General features: G+C 39.4%; 2 protein-coding genes across 4 annotated transcripts; both read left to right on the forward strand.

Moving 5' to 3' along the window:
• The first annotated feature begins 3,150 nt into the window (after nt 1-3,150).
• Nucleotides 3,151-4,574, forward strand: LOC122652427 (dof zinc finger protein DOF1.4-like). Of its 3 annotated transcripts, none has more exons than XM_043846162.1 (3): nt 3,151-3,336; nt 3,522-4,263; nt 4,294-4,574. In XM_043846162.1, the coding sequence occupies exons 1-3, from the start codon at nt 3,301-3,303 to the stop codon at nt 4,449-4,451; spliced, it is 936 nt and encodes a 311-aa protein (XP_043702097.1). In that variant the 5' UTR covers nt 3,151-3,300; the 3' UTR covers nt 4,452-4,574. The 3 variants fall into 3 exon arrangements, with proteins under 3 accessions (XP_043702097.1, XP_043702098.1, XP_043702096.1); XM_043846163.1 differs by having other exon boundaries at nt 3,522-4,120; nt 4,166-4,574; XM_043846161.1 differs by having other exon boundaries at nt 3,522-4,574.
• Nucleotides 3,766-13,189, forward strand: LOC122652428 (squamosa promoter-binding-like protein 3). Its single transcript, XM_043846164.1, is given in 4 exon segments — nt 3,766-3,801; nt 11,616-12,037; nt 12,975-13,114; nt 13,117-13,189. Coding segments are annotated over 3 exon segments (582 nt in total). The 5' UTR covers nt 3,766-3,801; nt 11,616-11,663; the 3' UTR covers nt 13,185-13,189.
• Nucleotides 13,190-18,352: the final 5,163 nt, after the last annotated feature.

Raw genomic sequence — 18,352 nt, forward strand, 5'->3', positions numbered from 1 at the left:
ATTCGATCCGCATCTGTATCCGTTTAGGAGCATCCGTATTCGATTAGAGATATCCAGAAAAAAAAATCAAAATACTCCGATAAAAATCCGAATCCGAATACTTAATTATAAAAAATTAAGTAAATAACGATCTTGAGGGTTTTTTAAGATTCAACAAGTTCTAAAATATGAGGAGAAGAGAATCATGATCTAAAACTATGGATTGAGAGTGAATTGTATCCACTAGGGGGAGGAAGGTTCAGGTTACACAAGGCAGAGGTGTAAACGGATGGTCAAAAATCTGAATTCGATCCGCATCCAAATCCATTTAGAGGTATCTGTATTTGACTAGGAAATATTCGAATCCGATTACATCCGATCCGTATTCGAACCGAATCCAATCCGCTTACAGGCCTAGCTAAAACAGTATTGTACCTATAAGCACCGGATCACCTAACCCTAGCAATGTAAACATATTAAAATGAGTCACCGGAAGGATTAGATTATGTGGAAGAATCCATTCACATTGTTTAATAGATATGATATATGTACAAGAATACAAAGAAATAAAAAATAAAAACAAAGGGGAGAGAGAGACCTTTTTCCAACTTTGTTTAGGATGCAATTCGGTCCATCTTTGATGAGTGGTATTGGTGTGGGTATGATTCTTTGCCCCCTAGCCTTTCCATGGTGTCTTTGCCGGTGGGATGGAAAAGTGTTGATGGGGTACTTTAAAATTTCACTTAAATCTTATTTGTTTAATCTGAAATAATGAATTTATAAAAATTCAGGGAATATTATTAAATGCTTTGTTTACTATCGTGGCACTAGAAAATCTCATCTCTATGTGATTATATTTTCCAAAGTCCTACAATAAACAAAAGACTTTTGGTTCATGTTTAAGGGAAAAATATAAATCAATTTGGATCCTCTACTGCCGAGCGACTCTACTGCCAAGAAACAGCAAGGCGAGAAATGGCCGCCTTACCCCTGTCCGAGCGCCTTGCTTATGTGGGGGTAAGGCGATCATTTACCACCTTGCTGGGTCTTGGCAATAGAGGATCTGAATCCAGTGTAAACTTCGTCCGTGTTCTTCAATTCACTACATTGAAAAACCCAGTTTCACAACATTCCCACCCCATGCTCCCTGTCAAACAAACGGAGCTAAGTTCTGACTAATTGAATATGAATCAAGTTTCTTTCTCTATTGGCCAAACTGGAATATGAAGGACAGATTGAGGTGGCGGTGGTGGTGGAGTGGTTGGGGAGGAGTGGCCGAGGCTCAGAGAATGGTGGTGGGTGGGGCCCACATCCAGCCTGACGATTTGACAATCATCTATCGCCCATATTGTTTCTTCCGAAAGGACTTCTTTCTTTCTATTTCTTCTTCCCTTTCCTTCTCATGTTATGCATACAATATCTGGCACCATTAGATTTTTAACATTATGGTTAAAATCTTTCAGTACTATTTCAGCACTTGTAGATCACATGCAAGCATTTTGAATCTCATTAAAATATTATTCTCCACTGTTAAAAAGAACTGACCTGTTAAAGAACATCTTTACCTTGGGACCCCTTTTGATCAGGTTTTGGTGGGTTTTCTTGGTTCATGAGAGATGGAACAAATGAGATTCAATTTATTAAATGACATGGGAATAGAACCATGGGAGTGTGGGGCACTACTATCTTTGAAAATTTGTCTTAGTCTATTAATTTATTAAAGATTGCTAAGACCAAAGTCTCATTAGAAGTATTAAATAGTAATTAACTAGTAAAGTTGGATTTGAGGATAGGAATAATTATGGGATTTAGAGAGGGAGGAGGAAGATCCCTTGGGACACTACAAAATCCGTTTGGTCCCTAAACCAGGTTTACTTTTTCTTTCTGTTTCTTTCTTTTTCTCTTGAAGATGAGCTGCCCACCACATGGTTCTGGCGTTTTTGTGTCATCCAAAAATTCTGGCACACTCTCTAACGGTTTTTTTTAAAAACCCAATTGGAGAACTGAGAAAAAGAGAACAATTGAAAGATGACGATGAAGCTGAAGAAGAGTAGAGGTAGAGAACTACATTCGGGTGCAAGTTTGGCCATATGGACCCGAGTCCGTCCTGATCTCGAATAGGGTTTGAGTTGAGATACTTAGTCTTGAGGACGAGGTAGGATTGAACCAATGTTGAGTCCTTGGGCTGAGCCTGATCCTATCTTTTTGCTTCTTCTTCTATTCGATTTAATTTTAAGGATTGGTAAAGATTGGATTTTTCAAGCTCTGAGTTAGGATTGACCCGGACTTGACCCAGTTAAAAGGACTTGGGATTGAAGTGGGTTTTGAAAAATCCGATCTATTTCAGCCCAAAAAATTATCTCCTCCAATTCTCTGTGGCCCAATTCCCTAATGCCTCTATTAAGGATGGTAGACCTCACTCAAGTAAAGTGTTCAGATAGGGGTAGGATGGTCATTGCCCCCATTGGGGAACTGGACCAGATAGAAAATTGAAGGGTATAAAGATCCATCGCAGCCCTAGCACTACATATGTAGAAGAAACACTGCTTCCTAATAAAGCATGGTCGTTCATGGACCTTGACTTGGGATGTAGACTTCCACATGGTGCCTTCTTGTCCCTTTCTTTTTGGAGTGTACACCCTCTTTCTATTCTACATTGCTACTACTAACTAGAGAGATAGATAGAGAGAGAGAGTACCGTATACGCATGGGTACATCAAGAGACCATGGTAGATAGCATTATCTAGTAACTTACTGTCAAGTGGGGGATTTTGATATTTTATAAACAAAAGAACAAGAAATAATAAAAAAGGGAGAAGGGAGGTAAGTAGGATTTGAGAGGGAATTGTTGTCTAACAGCCTTGGGTGTTGGACCCTTTGGGATTCTCTCTTTTTCTTTCTAATTCAGATCAAAATGAATGAAAGGAAGTTAGAAGAAGAAGCGCAGCAGAGAGAACATTACCCAGTGATGCGAGAGTTGAAATCTGTAATGTTCTTTCTTGAACCTCGTGGGAATGTGATTCATCTGCTCCTTCTGTCTCTTTGAAACACTCGTTTGTTTGTTTGTTTTGCTCCTTTTGGCCCCTAATCACGTGAATTTTGGCTTTAAAATTTAATAACGAATTAATAAATTAAATTCCTTTCTTCTGTCATTCTCTCCCTCTCTCTCTCTCTCTCTCTCATATCCTCATCATTCCCTCCTTCCCATTTCAACCCAACCTGTCCAGAAGGACTCACGTCGCCACCTGCCCTTTGTCCGTTTATTCTCCGTTTCAACGATCCCTTTGAAAGGGGGAAGAAACGTTGAGTCATTGTGAGAAGATGATCATCTCTCCTCCCCCTAACGAGTGGCCACAGGTTCCTCTCTCTCTCTTTCAGACACAAATACAAACACATACACGTCTCAATTATTATTCAACATAACATGACCATTTTGTTTCTTAGCTTTTGTTTGAGAATATATTGATGTTGGGTTCTTATTTACTTCCTATACCAACTTGTAATCTTCCTTTCTTTCCCCTCTTTTTTTGGTGCAACAGCAACATCAAATAGATGAGACAGGGTTGATTGCTTCAAGTGGCAGGGTAATGGAGAAACCAGGGCAAGAACAAGCACTTAAATGCCCTCGTTGTGACTCTTCAAACACCAAATTCTGTTACTACAACAACTACAGCTTATCCCAGCCCAGACACTTCTGTAAGGCCTGCAAGCGTTATTGGACTAGAGGGGGAACTCTGCGTAATGTCCCAGTCGGTGGAGGCTACCGCAAGAACAAGAGGGTTAAGAGGTCTTCATCCAACGATGTTTCTTCTCCTTCTTCTTGTTCTTCAGCTCTTGGTACTCCAACTACTCCTCCTGTTTCCACAGCTTCCATCCACATTAATCCTTTGTTATATGGTCTATCCGGTATGGGTTCTCCCTCAGACATCAATAACTTCCCCTTCCCAAGCTTTCATTCCAGAGTCTCTAACATGGAGACTTTGCCCACATCATGCAACACCGACTATAATCTTCAGCCACGATTGAATGTTCTTGGGTTGGGTTTCTCTTCTGCAGCTATGAGTACTACTGATGCACATGAAGATGATTACCGAACTGGGTTTAATCCTTCTTCCCAGATCCAAGATATGGTTTCAAGCTATTCCCTTCTTGGATCTTCTTCTGCTCCTTCAACAGCTTCTTTATTTGCTTCTAGCCTTCATCAGCAGCTAGGTGGGCTTAAAGGTAGGAAACCTGGTAATAATCATTTTCAGGCTTTGTTACCCTTTGAAGACCTCCAAATGGGTTTGAGCAGCGAAATGGGGACGGTGAAGGAAGTGAAGTTAGAGACAGGGGACAAACGAATCCCATTCCAGAATCAAATCGAACCAATTGGACAGGCGGCCGACTCATCTCTCTACTGGAATACCACGAGTGTCAGTGCTTGGGCTGATCTCAACAACTTTGGATCTTCGGTCACCCCTTTAATTTGATCTAGCAAAACCAAGATCAAATCTTTAGCTTCTTCTTTCTTTTTCAACATCTGGGTATTTGTTTTTAGTTAGATTTTGTTGGTTATTTGCTTCTTTTAGTGAAGAACTTGGTGGCCAGAATTGGGGAAGAGGGGGGTATAGTAAAACAAGAAATTTAGCATCAAAGCCTATAATGGGAGGAGATCGGATCGGAGTGATCATGTCAGTTGCAAACACCACAGCCTGTTGTTTTCCTTTTTTAGGTTTTCAAAGGTTGAAGAGAAACAGTTTGCTCTGAGAGGAACCTCGGATCATCTTCCTCTCATAATCTTCCAGCATCATCATCAGCTAAGTCTAAGCTGCACTGTTCATGAAGGGTGGTTCCTAATTAACAAAGGATTCATGAGATGAACAGTTCATGAATGCATTTCTTGGACAAGTAAGTTGGTCTTCTTTGTATGTATATATGCTTGACATGCTTTCTTTCTAATGTATCTGTCTTTAGGTGGTGGTGTTGAGGGTTGTATTGGTGATACATTTTGAATTGAAATCCTCAAAAAAAGAAAGATCAGATTGGGAACTAATAATTTCTTTTCTTCCCTACTGAAATATTGTTTGGATTCAGGGGGAAGGGTTGGGTATAGTAATATAAAAGAGAGGGTGATTTCCTATGCAATGTGGGTATTTGGTTTCTGTGGTCATAGTCATTGTTGTTCATTAACTTTCTTTTTTTTTTTTTTTGGGCTTTGTACTATTAATGAATCTATGAATAAGGAACTGTGGTCTTGGGCTTCATGCTGATCATTAAGAAGCTAACCACACATGCATAAAGATAATAATTCAGCCAACAATTGCACCTAGAGTTACTTTTTTTTTTTTTTTTTGATGAAAACCTAGAGTTACTTTTAGTTGACTGGTTATTGGTACTGCAATCCAATCTTCCTGGACAACATGAAAGCACACATCCTTACTGCATTTGTGACTTCTGGTCATGTCACTTCTTCACCTGATAAATAAACTGATACACCTAAAATGTCCACAACTAGGAAAAATGGCATATTGTTCAGTGGGTTGTCATGTTGTATATTACTCGGAATGTGATTCAAGAAATTTATTTTTTATTATGTGCAATATGTTGTCCTAAGGTTATACCGTAAAGTGTCCACAATTAGGGCAAATATTACGCATATTGTTCATAGGAATGTCACATTATATAATTCTTGGAATGTGATTCAAAAATATAGACGTGAGCATTAATATTGTAGTGTTTTGGACATTATCATTATGAGAGTCTTGTAAGAATAATTGTCAGATATTTATCCAACAAGGCTCTTTTTTCCTCATACTTGAGAGGTCTACCTTTGTAAGTAAACTTTGTTGCTCTTAGTGTGGCAATGGTTGATGCTTATACTGGCTATAGATATATATATATATATCGGTCAGTTAGATTCATGAGGTGTATCTGTGAGTAAGAGCAGTGATGCTCAACATGGAATCCACTTTCTGATTTAGGAAAATATCCTAAGAGAATTTACTGACAATAATTGGTTGAAATTTCGAGCTCGGTGGTAGTTTTGTAAATTGTTTGCAAATTTATTTAAATATTATTATTAAATAATTATATTTTTTAAAATGTTTTATAAATATATAATGTCCAATCAATGGTCAAATTCTCTACATTGGTTGTTTCAACGTATTAGGTTTTCAACGGTTGTATTTTTTATACCAAAAAATATGTTATGCGATTATAAATTGGGCGGACTTAAATGTAATGTTTTCAATCACTCGAGGGTTTGAATATTATTTTCAAGTATTGTTCCACTAGTTATTAATTAATTAGTATTATTTACTAGGTAAAAAATACTAAATATTATAGATGAGTTAGACTCACCTTATGAAACCTCGGTGGCAACACCCTAAAGCGTCACACCACTTGACTAGCACACTCAGCATGGGAGCGTATGAGATGGCATTCTATATATGCATAGCTAGGGAGGAGAGAGAGAAATACATAATCAATAATCAACAATTTTAGGCTTTTAGCCCAAAATTTGTGGCAATCTTTCTCAACCAAGTCTAAGTCCAATTCCAGGTGTCTTATCCACTTAAGCCCAAGTCTAAAAAAAAAAAAATAAGCCACGAAATTAGGCCCAGGCCCAAGTCCACACATGTTACACCAACCAAAAAGATAAGTGGGCCATAGAACCACACATGCACCAGCTGAGCCCTCCTAAATCTCCTCAGACATAAGACATAAGACATAAGGGAGGAGACAGAGAGCTTTCTCTTCAAGGAACCACACCCTTAGAGTTCACATATAGACATGCAAGTTCCAACTTTTTTCCATTTTCAATGTAGGACTAAAAGAGTTATTGCTTATTTTTCTTTGTGAAAGCAAATCCGGACAGGTCTTGGGTTCAAGTATTTGTGACAACCAAACTTTACAAACAAAAAAGAAAAGTTTCAAAAATATTTATTTTGAACACAGTTCTCCACAGGTTTCAAAATACCGATAAAGCACGAAACGAAATGTTAAGCACATAAGATATAGTAAAACACATCGTTATAGATGTTTTTGGACTTGAATATATACTAGGTCTGATGAGTCATGTATGCTGAGTACAGGTGAAGTCAAACTATTTGAATCTTTCCCCATCAGTGTAGCCAACTGGCCCACCAGCCACATTCTACCAATCAACCCTTGCGACATCCATTTTATTGATATGGACATTTTTCACCGGCCTTGTTCCCGTCTCAGACTCAAGGATGTTTAGAAAGTCTGTCTTTTAAACTTTCATCGAAAGTAATCTCACTTCCTACAGCCAATAAGGTCAACCCATAGTGTACACCACAGTTAATATACTCCCACTTTTCACGAGATCTGAGCCTCGAAACCTTAGGAATCACCCCACAAATCAAGCGACAGAATACAAGACATTGTACCCACAGCACCCCATGGCCCTTGGTCCCCATCCCCTCCAATCAATTAGCCACAGTACCCGGTCGTTCTCGGCTTTGAATTTGTCCCAAACCATGATCCTGTGAATCAACTCACAACTTCTTAACCATCTTCCAACTGTTCCTTTCCCAATTCACCCATGTCTCATCATTTTCCTGTTTATCAATCAAAAGGTGTTTCTTTCTTTCTTTCTTTCTTTCTTTACACCTGAATTTTGGGAGGATTGGCTGGTTTAGGGGAATGGGAAAGATGCATAATCCAAGCAATGGGGCTACTAAAGTCTTCAACCATGTCTCTTCTTTCATTTCAGATCAGTCAAAGAATCGATATTTTACTCCTTTTTGGGATTAGAGTCGTTGCCAATTCGTCTAATATCTCTTCTGTATCCAACTTACCATTGCTGGACGGTTAAGACGGTTAAAAAAACAAGGTTTCTCAGTTGAAACCATGAGAAATTTGCCCACATATTTACCGAAAGAAAGGAAGAGAACTGGTGAAAAAAGGACGAAGAAAAGAAAAAGCCAAGGCAGAGAAGCAGAGGGTACTAAGTTGCCACCAAAGGGAAGTAACAACCAGGCGAGGCAAGGTACAGTGACTGAAGGCTGGGATTTCCACATTCTCTTCTTTCGGTGCTGCAAACGAACATATTGGTCGCTCTCAACTCTCACATCCCAAACGAATCATACAGTTTTGTTGTACCATTGACCATCATCACTGATCACTTTCAATTAGTAAACAAAATGATTTGGGAAAGATTCTCTGAACTGCCAGGCAGCCAGGGTGTGTATATTTGCGGATTAAAATCCGGTGCAGTTCACCAATCTGGCATTGCGGTGTGCCCTTGCAAGCTCGACAGGTGGATGATGCGACATCCAATGGCGCCAAGCTCGAGAAAAAAAAAAAATAAAGTGCACTCGAGCTCGCACTGTTGGATATCGCGTGGATGTAGTGCACTGCAGAGGATTTTTTTTTCTTCCATGTATTAGCACCTTCTCTTTCTCATGATCTCATCATCAAATGAAATGATTAGCTGCTGGCGGTAGGATACTTGGGCACCTCTATGTGTATCTTTCTCTTAGGGTAGGGTGCGCTAGCACCTCTATGTCTATCTATGTCTTTTTCATATGAAATGACCTCGTTGGCCTTCTATGTAAATATTGTTTTATCGCACCTCCTTGGTGTGCTCCCGCTATGTTGCTTGCTTAAAGAAATCTTTTTCAAAAAATAAGAAAATAAAGGAAACCCTTTCAACTTATTTTCTGAAAACTGAATACAGTAGCCAATTTGCTTGGAATTTTTGTTGGCAATATGTTAATTAAATCCAATTTAGGATTCTAATTAATTTACATGATATGATGGGTTTTGGTTATTCTTAGGTTGTCACCTAAAATGATATGTCACTAGGAATATGATTGGACATCTCATTCATATAGTCGTCACACTATGTGTATTTGGAATAACGATTCCAAAACACAGGTGTATATAAACATACAATGTGTGTGCATTATACAATATCACACGAGAGTCATACATGTGACACTACTAGTCAATTTTCTATTAGTCAATTTTGTACAAGATTCACGTTAGTAGAATTCAATTGGTCTCTTGTTCTAAGAGGTCCTTGTCATTGCAATTACGCATCATGTGTTTTGGTGCAACAATGATTGATGTTTCCCTGATTATATATATAGGTGTATTGGATTCATAGTGTATGGTCATGAATGAGAGAGATGCATACCACGGAATCCACTGCCCTAATGGGGAACATCGAGGAGAGAGAATGTATAAGTACGATTGGATAAAAATCTGAATTCGATAATCATTTCGTAAAGAGTGTAGATGGGTATCGACCAGGAGGGGTGCATTGGTCATTTTGCACCCCTATGTTTTGGGGTAGGGACGTGCTCTTGGACAGAAAATGCTTTCCCTATTGTTTATATATAATACTATTTTATTAAATATTTTTAGAAAAATATTTTGGTCCAATTAATCATTGACACAAAATCTCTATATAAGCATGTTGGATGGATTAAGGTTTGGTTGTAATAGAATTGCATGGTCTATAGTCCATTATGTGGCATTGTTTAGTTAAGGGATTAATATGCAATTAATTAGATTAACTTGTGAATATCTAATGTCTAATACTCTAATAAGTAAATATCTTAATAATATTAGATATTGTAAGATATTTAGATGAAGTAAGATAAGATTCTACATCTTCCTCCCACTTTTGTAGAAACCAAGAACACTTGTCATTAAAGGGATTGACAAAAACTCTTGACATTGAAGCCTATTAGAGAAATTGGAGGTGCCCGCGAATTGGAGTTGATAATTATTCGTCATTTGAAGGGAACCACCATAGAGACTTTGTATAAGATTAAGGCTGTGTTTGGTATGCATTCTTGGAATGCATTTTAGGTTGATTATGCATTCTCATATGATAAAAATAGTTGTTTTTATCGTCTGTGAATGCGAAATCGACTTAAAATGCGTTCGAAGAATGCATACCTGATACATCATAAAAACTACCAGCTGATGAGAGGCTGACACGTGTATTAGGGATAGGGTGAGGTTGAGTAGAATGAGCACGAGCTATCCCTGTCCAGAAGAGGAAGATCGAGTACATGCGCGAGGCCCCAAAGATCGTTGGCACGAGGCCAAGCACGCTCAAGCAGCGAGAGATCGTCAAACCTAGCCGACCAAAAGGTACGACCAGATCGAGGCCATAACCACCCTACATCGGGGACGAGGACGACCTATGTGGGATGACCCAGACACCACACCTTATTGAGAAAGAGCACAATCACTAGATGGGCCTTGATGGCCCGAGATTGTCACTCATACGCCACATAATAAGGCATAATGGGATAAGGGAGTTAACCTTATCCCTAAAATCACTCCTAAATTATCTCACTCCATGCTGCAGACTCTCCTTTCCTAATAGGGCACATCTCTGTCCTCCAGAGTCTCATTCATCGTCTATAAATAAACCGGATAAATTCCTTCCATGATTATCTGAACTTTACTGTTCTTATCTGTTGCTAAGAGTACTAATTTAGGCATTACAGTGGCTAAATTGATTCGCCCGGCCTCTCTTGCTAACCCACAATTAGTGAGCAACCTAGTTTATAAAAGAGGGGGGGAGGGGGGTTGGCTATGATTTGGCCTTTTTTCTTCTAACTCCCACGAAATCTCTCTCTCCCTACTTCCTTCATTTTTGGTGGAAATTAGAGTTTTGTGAAAACCCTAAAGAAATAGAGTGTATGTGTATGCTGCATCCAGGGGTGTCAATACCCAACCCGAACCGATGAAATCGGCCCGGACCACACCGGACCGAACTCTTAATGGTTCGGGTTCGGTTTGTGGATCCAGAGAGGCAAATGGTTCGGTTTGGTTTGGGCTAGCCCGATGGTGCACCGGTAGCCCGAATCGTTAGGCCCGAATCCAAACCGAACCGACCTAACCCGATAAATAAGTAAATCAATAAATGCCTAATGCCCCATTGCCCCTTAAATGTGTTGTGATAGTTTCTCACTTTATCTCATATCCTTTGTTAGTGATTACCCAACCAATTGTATCCATAGGCCATAGGACATAGGATACAAAGATGCATTGTGTTTGAAATATTTTATGTACTTAAAAGAGAAAGAGAAGATAAACTAGCACTAACCGGACCTTACTAGTTATATAAAATCGGTACAAAACTGAATCCAAACCGATATCAACCCGTTATCATAAATCGAAATCGACACGAAACCAAACCGCACCGAAACCGAACATTTCTTAATGGTTTGGTTTCGATTTCTATAAAAGTCACACCGAAACCGAAAAATCCAAACCAAAACCGGCCCGAACCGACCCATTGACAGCCCTAGTTGCACCTCATTGGTACTATTCTCTATACCTCTCCCACATTTGTATGAAGAAACAAAGTAACACAAGAACAAACAAACACACGGCCACACCCACTCCAATTCACAAACCAACCAATCTTTTAACGCGTAAGACTTGACCTCTCTCTCTCTCTCTCTCTATCTAATTACCATTCAATACTTGCTCTCCCCAGTCCCCCCCACCTCTCCTTGTCTCTAAACTGACACGGGGGGTCGTTGGAATGGAGTTTGTGGTCCTCGCACGCCCTTCTTTCTCTTTTTCACCTTTTCTCCTGATATCTGGTTCGCTTCGTCGTCCACTTCTTCTCCTGCTGGGTCGCTCAAAGTCTTCGCCTTCTTCTCCTCTGTCTGCTTCATCACTTCATTTGGTAGTTTGGACTAATGGAGGCGACGAGCAGTCGGTTCGAAGGGAAGCGGAGCGCCAGGGAGCAGGCGAAGAAGGAAGTGGTGGTGGCAGTTGACGATGACCCAGACGAGGAGGAGGAAGAGGAGGATGAAGAAGAAGAAGAAGAAGCTATGGGTTATGAAGATGAAAAGAAAAGGAGGCCAGCGGCAACATTCTCCGCTGCTAAAAAGCGATCCACCGGAGGTGGCGGTGGGGTGCCGCCGCCTAGCTGCCAGGCTGAGAATTGCAACGCTGATCTCACCAATGCTAAGAAGTATCATAGCCGTCACAAGGTCTGCGAGCATCACTCCAAGGCTCCCGTTGTTCTTGTTGCTGGCCTTCGCCAGCGCTTCTGCCAGCAATGTAGCAGGTCCAGTATACCATTCACTAAAGCTTCTTTTTTATATGGAAAAAAAAAAATTTTCTTCGCATTCTTTAGCTTTCTATTGTTTTAACCTTTTAATGGCTGTAGAGCTCCTCAATTTTCCGAAGCTCCAGATTTTGAACTTGAGGTGTCTGGTTCAATTCTCGTGCTTATCTAATTGAAGTTAAATTACCTTTCTATCCATTTACATTCCTCTGTCTGGGAAGCTTTCTGCAAACCTGTTACGTCATACATAGCTACTATAGAAAATAGCTTTTCTATTCTTAACTCCTTGTCCGAGTTGATGTTTCTGTATGTGACCATGGATTTTAATTTTGGGCTCTGGTGGCTGTTATCTCATAGTGGAAGGTTAATTTTTTCCCTCTCTGTTTGCTTGCGATGGGGTTTCCTTCAGCCTAGAGTTTTCATTAGTTCTGCTAGACCCTATATTCGTTTCAAATTAACAGTAAGAAGATTAATTGACTTTTCTGAATTTTGAGATTTCTCACTAAGGTAGTGTCAACAAATGAGCCTTTGTGCCTTGGGTATTCCACCACTCATGTAGTATCCTATATGAAGAATTTTAGCAACTCCATCTCGGTGCAGGGGTCTAATCTGTTTCAACTCTATGTAATTGATGGGTTTGGGTGCCTTCAGTGAGATGGTTCCACAGTCCACACACATTATCTGGATGACAAATTCAGTGTGGTTCCTGTGACATAAGAATGGAACCCGCGGCCTTCCTTTTTCAACATGTATAATTCTTTAAACAGATATGTGGTTTCCTTTTCCAGTTATAGCAATATCATTTGTTCTGTTGTTCTACATGGTTTTCCATTGTCTAGTAACCTAGAGAAATTGGATAATTGTTATGTTCCTTCATTTTCTTCACTGTTCACCCTGTTCTGTTGGATGTGTGTCACCCAAATATTCTGCTCTGCAGGTTCCATGTGCTGTCGGAGTTCGATGAAGCTAAGAGGAGCTGTCGAAGACGTTTAGCTGGACACAATGAGCGACGGAGAAAGAGTTCAACTGACTCTCATGGAGAAGGCTCCAGCCGCAAGGAAAACCATTGCATGCAGGCTACCACAGTGGGAGGATTCCAGTAACCCTCCAAGGAAATGCCACGTTTAAGCATTTCCATATCAGATAAGATGGCAATAGGTTTTATGGATGGTCCCGTCCATAGAGCATCTATTGGTGACCCACCTAGTTGTGCCTTGTGGATTGGTGATGTGGAAATTCTGACCATTTATTGTCATGCACCTTCTTGCTAGTCTAAGCATTTTCATCCACCCCTCTTGGTAGTATTGGATTTTTCAAGGCTTTATTTTGCCACTTGGCCAATTCCAATTGGGTTAAAACTTAACATGTGGGCAGAGGACCTTTAGGTCTACCTCTCTACAAAATTTCAGCCCCCGTCAAACCTACTATGAGGTTCAAATAGGTGGGCCGTCCATATATACCCTAGGAAAGGCACGTTCATAAAACCTGCTCCCATATAATATGTAACTGTTCATTCTCATGTATGCTCTCTCTCTTCTGTCATCTGATTGCTTCCTTTAAAACACTGGTAGTAGTGTTCTTTGTGTCAATGTAGTGAAGAATTGTATCTAAATCAAATGGAAAACGTAACAGCAGGATAATATCCATCTCATGGTAATGCCCAACTGCTGGTTGTGGCAGCAGGTAAAAAAACCTTTCTGCGTCAGCTAGTTCTTTAAAAGTAGTGTTTCATATGGTGGTCTTATGGTTGACTACATACATTTGCTTCCTTCTTACTAGATGAGTATTTCCTAGTTTATAATGCTTCATAAGGCTGACTGTGAAATTTTGCTGTCTGGAGAGGAAAGATCCGTGCCTACAGTTGAGGTGTGCCAGAAGTGCCCTGAGCTGAGCTGGGTACAAAGTGGGGTAAGCCTTGTCTAAAGGGACTCCCTCAGACATGCTCTTCTAGAGAGGGGTATACCTCATGGTGCTTGCAGAAAATCCATGTATGTTGCTTCCTTTTTCTTTGTTGTTTAGGGGGGAGGGGGGAGAGTTCCCCTGCCTGCAGCATCAATTTTCTTCTTTACTGTGTGATGTTAAAATTACATTCTGAGGTGAAGCCATAATACAGACACTTTAAAAGAAAACGAAAAAGAAAGTCTTTCTGTGCATGATTATTGCTCAATTCTATCTGACAGAAATCTGGTTCTCCTTTTTGTGTGCAGTTTCATAACTTAATGATTTGAAGTATAGGCACTTGGATTGGGGGTATTCTTACATGTTTGGTTGGTATTTATAGGGGCTATGTGTTCTGTTGTTTTTTACTTCACACATTTGATTGATCATGGATGTAACTGTAACTTTCTTAACTTATTTGTCATTTTTTTTGGCAGCCTATTTAAGTTTTATTTATCAGGGGTCCTTTGTGCTTTGGCTAATTGTATATTTGGAAGTTGGTTAATGCTAATGCTAGTTAATGCTAATGCTATCCGGCGATTTCATACATCATGATTCACATTCCGTTATTGGTGCTCTTGCAAGGTTTATCTTTTTGATGATTATTGTTGTCAAGGCAACAAATGTTCACGGCTAGGAACAATTGTGACCATGTACTTTGCTTGTGGGTAACATTGGCAGAAGGTGCTGGTCAGGCATGCCCTTTTTAATTGTGTGTGCTCCGAACTTTTGTTGTAGATGAGTAATATCTGGATTTTGTGATGGAACAGTTAAAATGTATCTCCCCTTGTCCTATTGCCAATTATTCTGAGTTTAGTATGGGTTGTTTGAAGAAGGGAAAGCAGGAGAGGGAGGGGCGATGATTTCTATACTTGATGGGTATTCTGTTTTTTCCCTCTTTCTACTAATTGTTGATTAAATCAGATTATTGCTAAGGTGTAAGGATATTATTGTGTACCTACAATTTTTGAATGTTCAAGCTCTTCACAGTTGATGTCAACTTCTTGGATGGGTTAAAACTATTATTGTTGGTTCCTTTTTTCATAGCTAATTCTTTATAGGATGATGTTTTGTATTGTTAGTTCTCAAAGAATAGAACTTTGCTTACCGATGCATGTTCATCAGTTTCTTTTATGTGCATAGCATACAGATGGCACATACTTTATATATTGTCAAAACTACTGGCTCTTTTAACTTTTAATGTTATAAGTTATAAATTTATTTTGCACTAAAATTGTAATGGCTTTTAATGTCTCTTTGTTCTTGCCCAGCTAGTTTATTTTTGCATCCATTCACTTGGATGCTGTTTGGATCTGGCAGCCAAATATCTTTAGCATGTTGCTTACAAATGATTCCCAAGTTTCAACTCATGCTGAGAAAAGTTGTCTCTTTTTTTTAATCTTTTTTAGCACTATCAAATTAGAAGATCTTCAAAAGAATTCATGTTTAAAACAGTCCATATATTTCTAAAAGAAAATATATTATGTCCTGGCCTGCAACTCTCCTTACTAACACTAGGAGATTTTGGGATAAAATCACATTTCATCTATTTTAAGGATGCATTTTAGTGTAAAAAGTATTAACTGTTGACTACATGATATAGCATTCAATAAAGGAAAGTTGAATCTCAGGTCAATAACTTTTCCAGTTTTATACAATTAAGATTCAGTTCCTGTAAGTGGCTATCACCTTCCTTTTGTCTTTGTTAAAAGCATAGTCTTGCAATCATCGTTTATGTATGCTACTTACTCATGTACCACTGTTAATGGTTATTGTCTTCCATTAATTTTGTTCAATGTTTGTGTAAAGAGAATTTATTATTTGGTTAGCAACGTGGCCCAAGAGTTGACATGGTCCAGCCAGATTTTGTTCTTAAATAACTTTTCTGGTGAGGAAATAGATAATTTTTGGAGGAAAACTTATGAAATTTGATTTGAACTTAATGACAGTTGGATAAAAAAAATATACATCTTGAGTGTGAATGGACCAAGCTGGAGGATTCGCTTGTTATAATTCAACTCCAGGCTCAAGCTTCTTGTGCCTGCATTTGAACATTCAAAGGATATTGCTATCTTTCTTTTTTTGTGGCTAATGTAGAATATAGTTTGCCAAGAAACTTTATTCTGTTCATGAGCAAATATATCAAAAACTTGAGATTGCAATTTTGGTCAATGGTATTTCCTTAGGTCAGATTTGAATTGTTTGTTGAAATCATCAGATGACCTATTCAAAAACTTAAGAGATTGCAATATTGCTCCTCCTTTTGTTTTAACTATTTAACCCTTTGTATTCTATACCACTCTCCCCCCCCCTCCCCCCCAAAAACATAACTGTAGACTTATAGACTTATTTGTTTTGTTTTGAACCCCATATGTACACTGCAGAACCAACTACGGCTGATTTGTCAATGATTTTGACTTGACCTGCTCTCCAGCTTAACCCAGATTTCTTCTAGATTGGTTAACTCGATGACTTCGTAAAGAATGTTATTCGTAAGATACAATCAAATCGTGTTCTTCATTAGATCCTTCAACCCTAGCCACTCATCTTCTGTCATCTTATTTGGCTTGTCTGATTTCTTCCTAAGAGTCTTGAATGTCCCCTTTTGTGAAAATATTTTGACTTATTTTGGCCACCAAGTGAAGTTATTATGGCTATTGAGGGGTTTGTAAGTGAAGGGTTTTGTAGAGAAGCCTGAACACTTCAACACTATCTGATTGACCCCATTTTTGCCCTTCATGGCTTCATGCCTACCATTAACCTCAACAACTTGATCACCATGGATATTGTACGAATTTACATGATCTACACCAAGATTCGCACCATTATCTGAGTTTGTAGTGTTAGAAAACCGTGGTATACCAACCTCTAGTCTTCCGTACGTGAGCAAGAGTTCCACATTGTGGAGTACACCCAATCCTCTTTTCTCTCTCCTAGGGCATATCGTACACTTTGTTCCCCTTTCCTTTCTACAATGTTTTCCCCTCACCCTTTTAGGGATTTGTGTGCCTGACCTTTCCTTCCTCACCGTGGGGAATTTAGCTCGTCTCTAGGGAGGTGTGTGCCTAACCTTTCCTTCCTCACCGTGGGGAATTTAGCTCGTCTCTAGGGAGGTGTGTGCCTAGGGTGTTGTCAGGGGGCATCTAGCGGTTGACATGTGCTGCATACATCTCGGTGCACGTCTAGGGATGTGTGTGGCACAGCCCAACGGTTGGCAGCGCCCTTGGTGTTCCCTGCTCCCTGGAGACGATCCTGATCCCATCGTGGGTCATTTTTTGGTTTACTTTATTTTTCCACTTTCAGCATGCGGATCCGGATCCTCTACTTCCACCTGCCCAGTACTGCCGTGCGCTCCACACACAAGCAAGGGGGAAAATACCGCCTTAACCCCATTCGGGTAGGGGTAAGGTGGTATTTTTCGCCTTGCTTGTGTATAGGGCACACACGGCAATAAGGGCAGGCGGAAGTAGAGGATCTCGATTGTCCACCATGTGCACCTTCTTCCTCTCTCATAGACACGCGCACTGTAAAAGAAAAATAGATATGTGCATTCCTGTGAAAAAAATGTCATGTTGTTGTACCTTCTTCTGTTCTCCTTGTGCGCCACTCATTTCCTAGATTTGCATGTACTAATGACAATCTACTAAACCCTATTCTGATACTAATTAGAATGAATGCGCAAAAATGAAGAAGAAATTAAACAATCACACAAACACAAGGAGTTTTATGTGGTTTAGCATGAATGCCTACTTTCACAGAGAGAACCAAATAATTTTTTACTAAGCCAAATAAATACCCTAAACTACCATCCACTTTCATTATGTAACCTCCCTTGCTTATTGCTTGGGTTTTCTCCACAAACATAATATATAGACAACTTATAAACCTCAATCCTCATATAATTACAATTTTATGCATGTATATGTAATGGACTCAAAACCTGATATAAATATATATAAATCCAATAATAATTGCGTACACCACTTCAGAAGACAAGACATAAAACCCAACACCTATGATGCTATGATGCCATGATCATGACTATATATGTCACCATTCCACATTTTGCAGCCCAAATGCCCAATGATATCTCATATGTCACCGGTAGGCCCGTTACTAACATGTTTAGCTCGTGTCGAGTCTCAAGTCCATTTATACGGGATGATTGGAATCCTTGGTGGAATAATGGTTGAAGTATTCCAATCTGATGGATTTTATGAGAACAGACGCACAATAACCATGATTCATGACTAATGCCCTCTCAAGTGTGGAAATAGATTTGGAATTGCTTTATTACCCTAAAAATTAAAAATCTCGTTTGGAGAATTTGTGCGGGTTGTATTGCTACTTTAGAAGCCCTCAACCATAGACAAATAA

Source organism: Telopea speciosissima, chromosome 2 (genome assembly GCF_018873765.1).
Source record: "Telopea speciosissima isolate NSW1024214 ecotype Mountain lineage chromosome 2, Tspe_v1, whole genome shotgun sequence".
Classification (NCBI taxonomy): Eukaryota; Viridiplantae; Streptophyta; class Magnoliopsida; order Proteales; family Proteaceae; genus Telopea; species Telopea speciosissima.

Coding starts and splice junctions, on each gene's coding strand:
- LOC122652427 (XM_043846161.1), top strand. CDS start 3,301: ATGATCATCTCTCCTCCCCCTAACGAGTGGCCACAG. Junction 3,337..3,521: donor CCCCTAACGAGTGGCCACAG/GTTCCTCTCTCT, acceptor GTGCAACAGCAA/CATCAAATAGATGAGACAGG.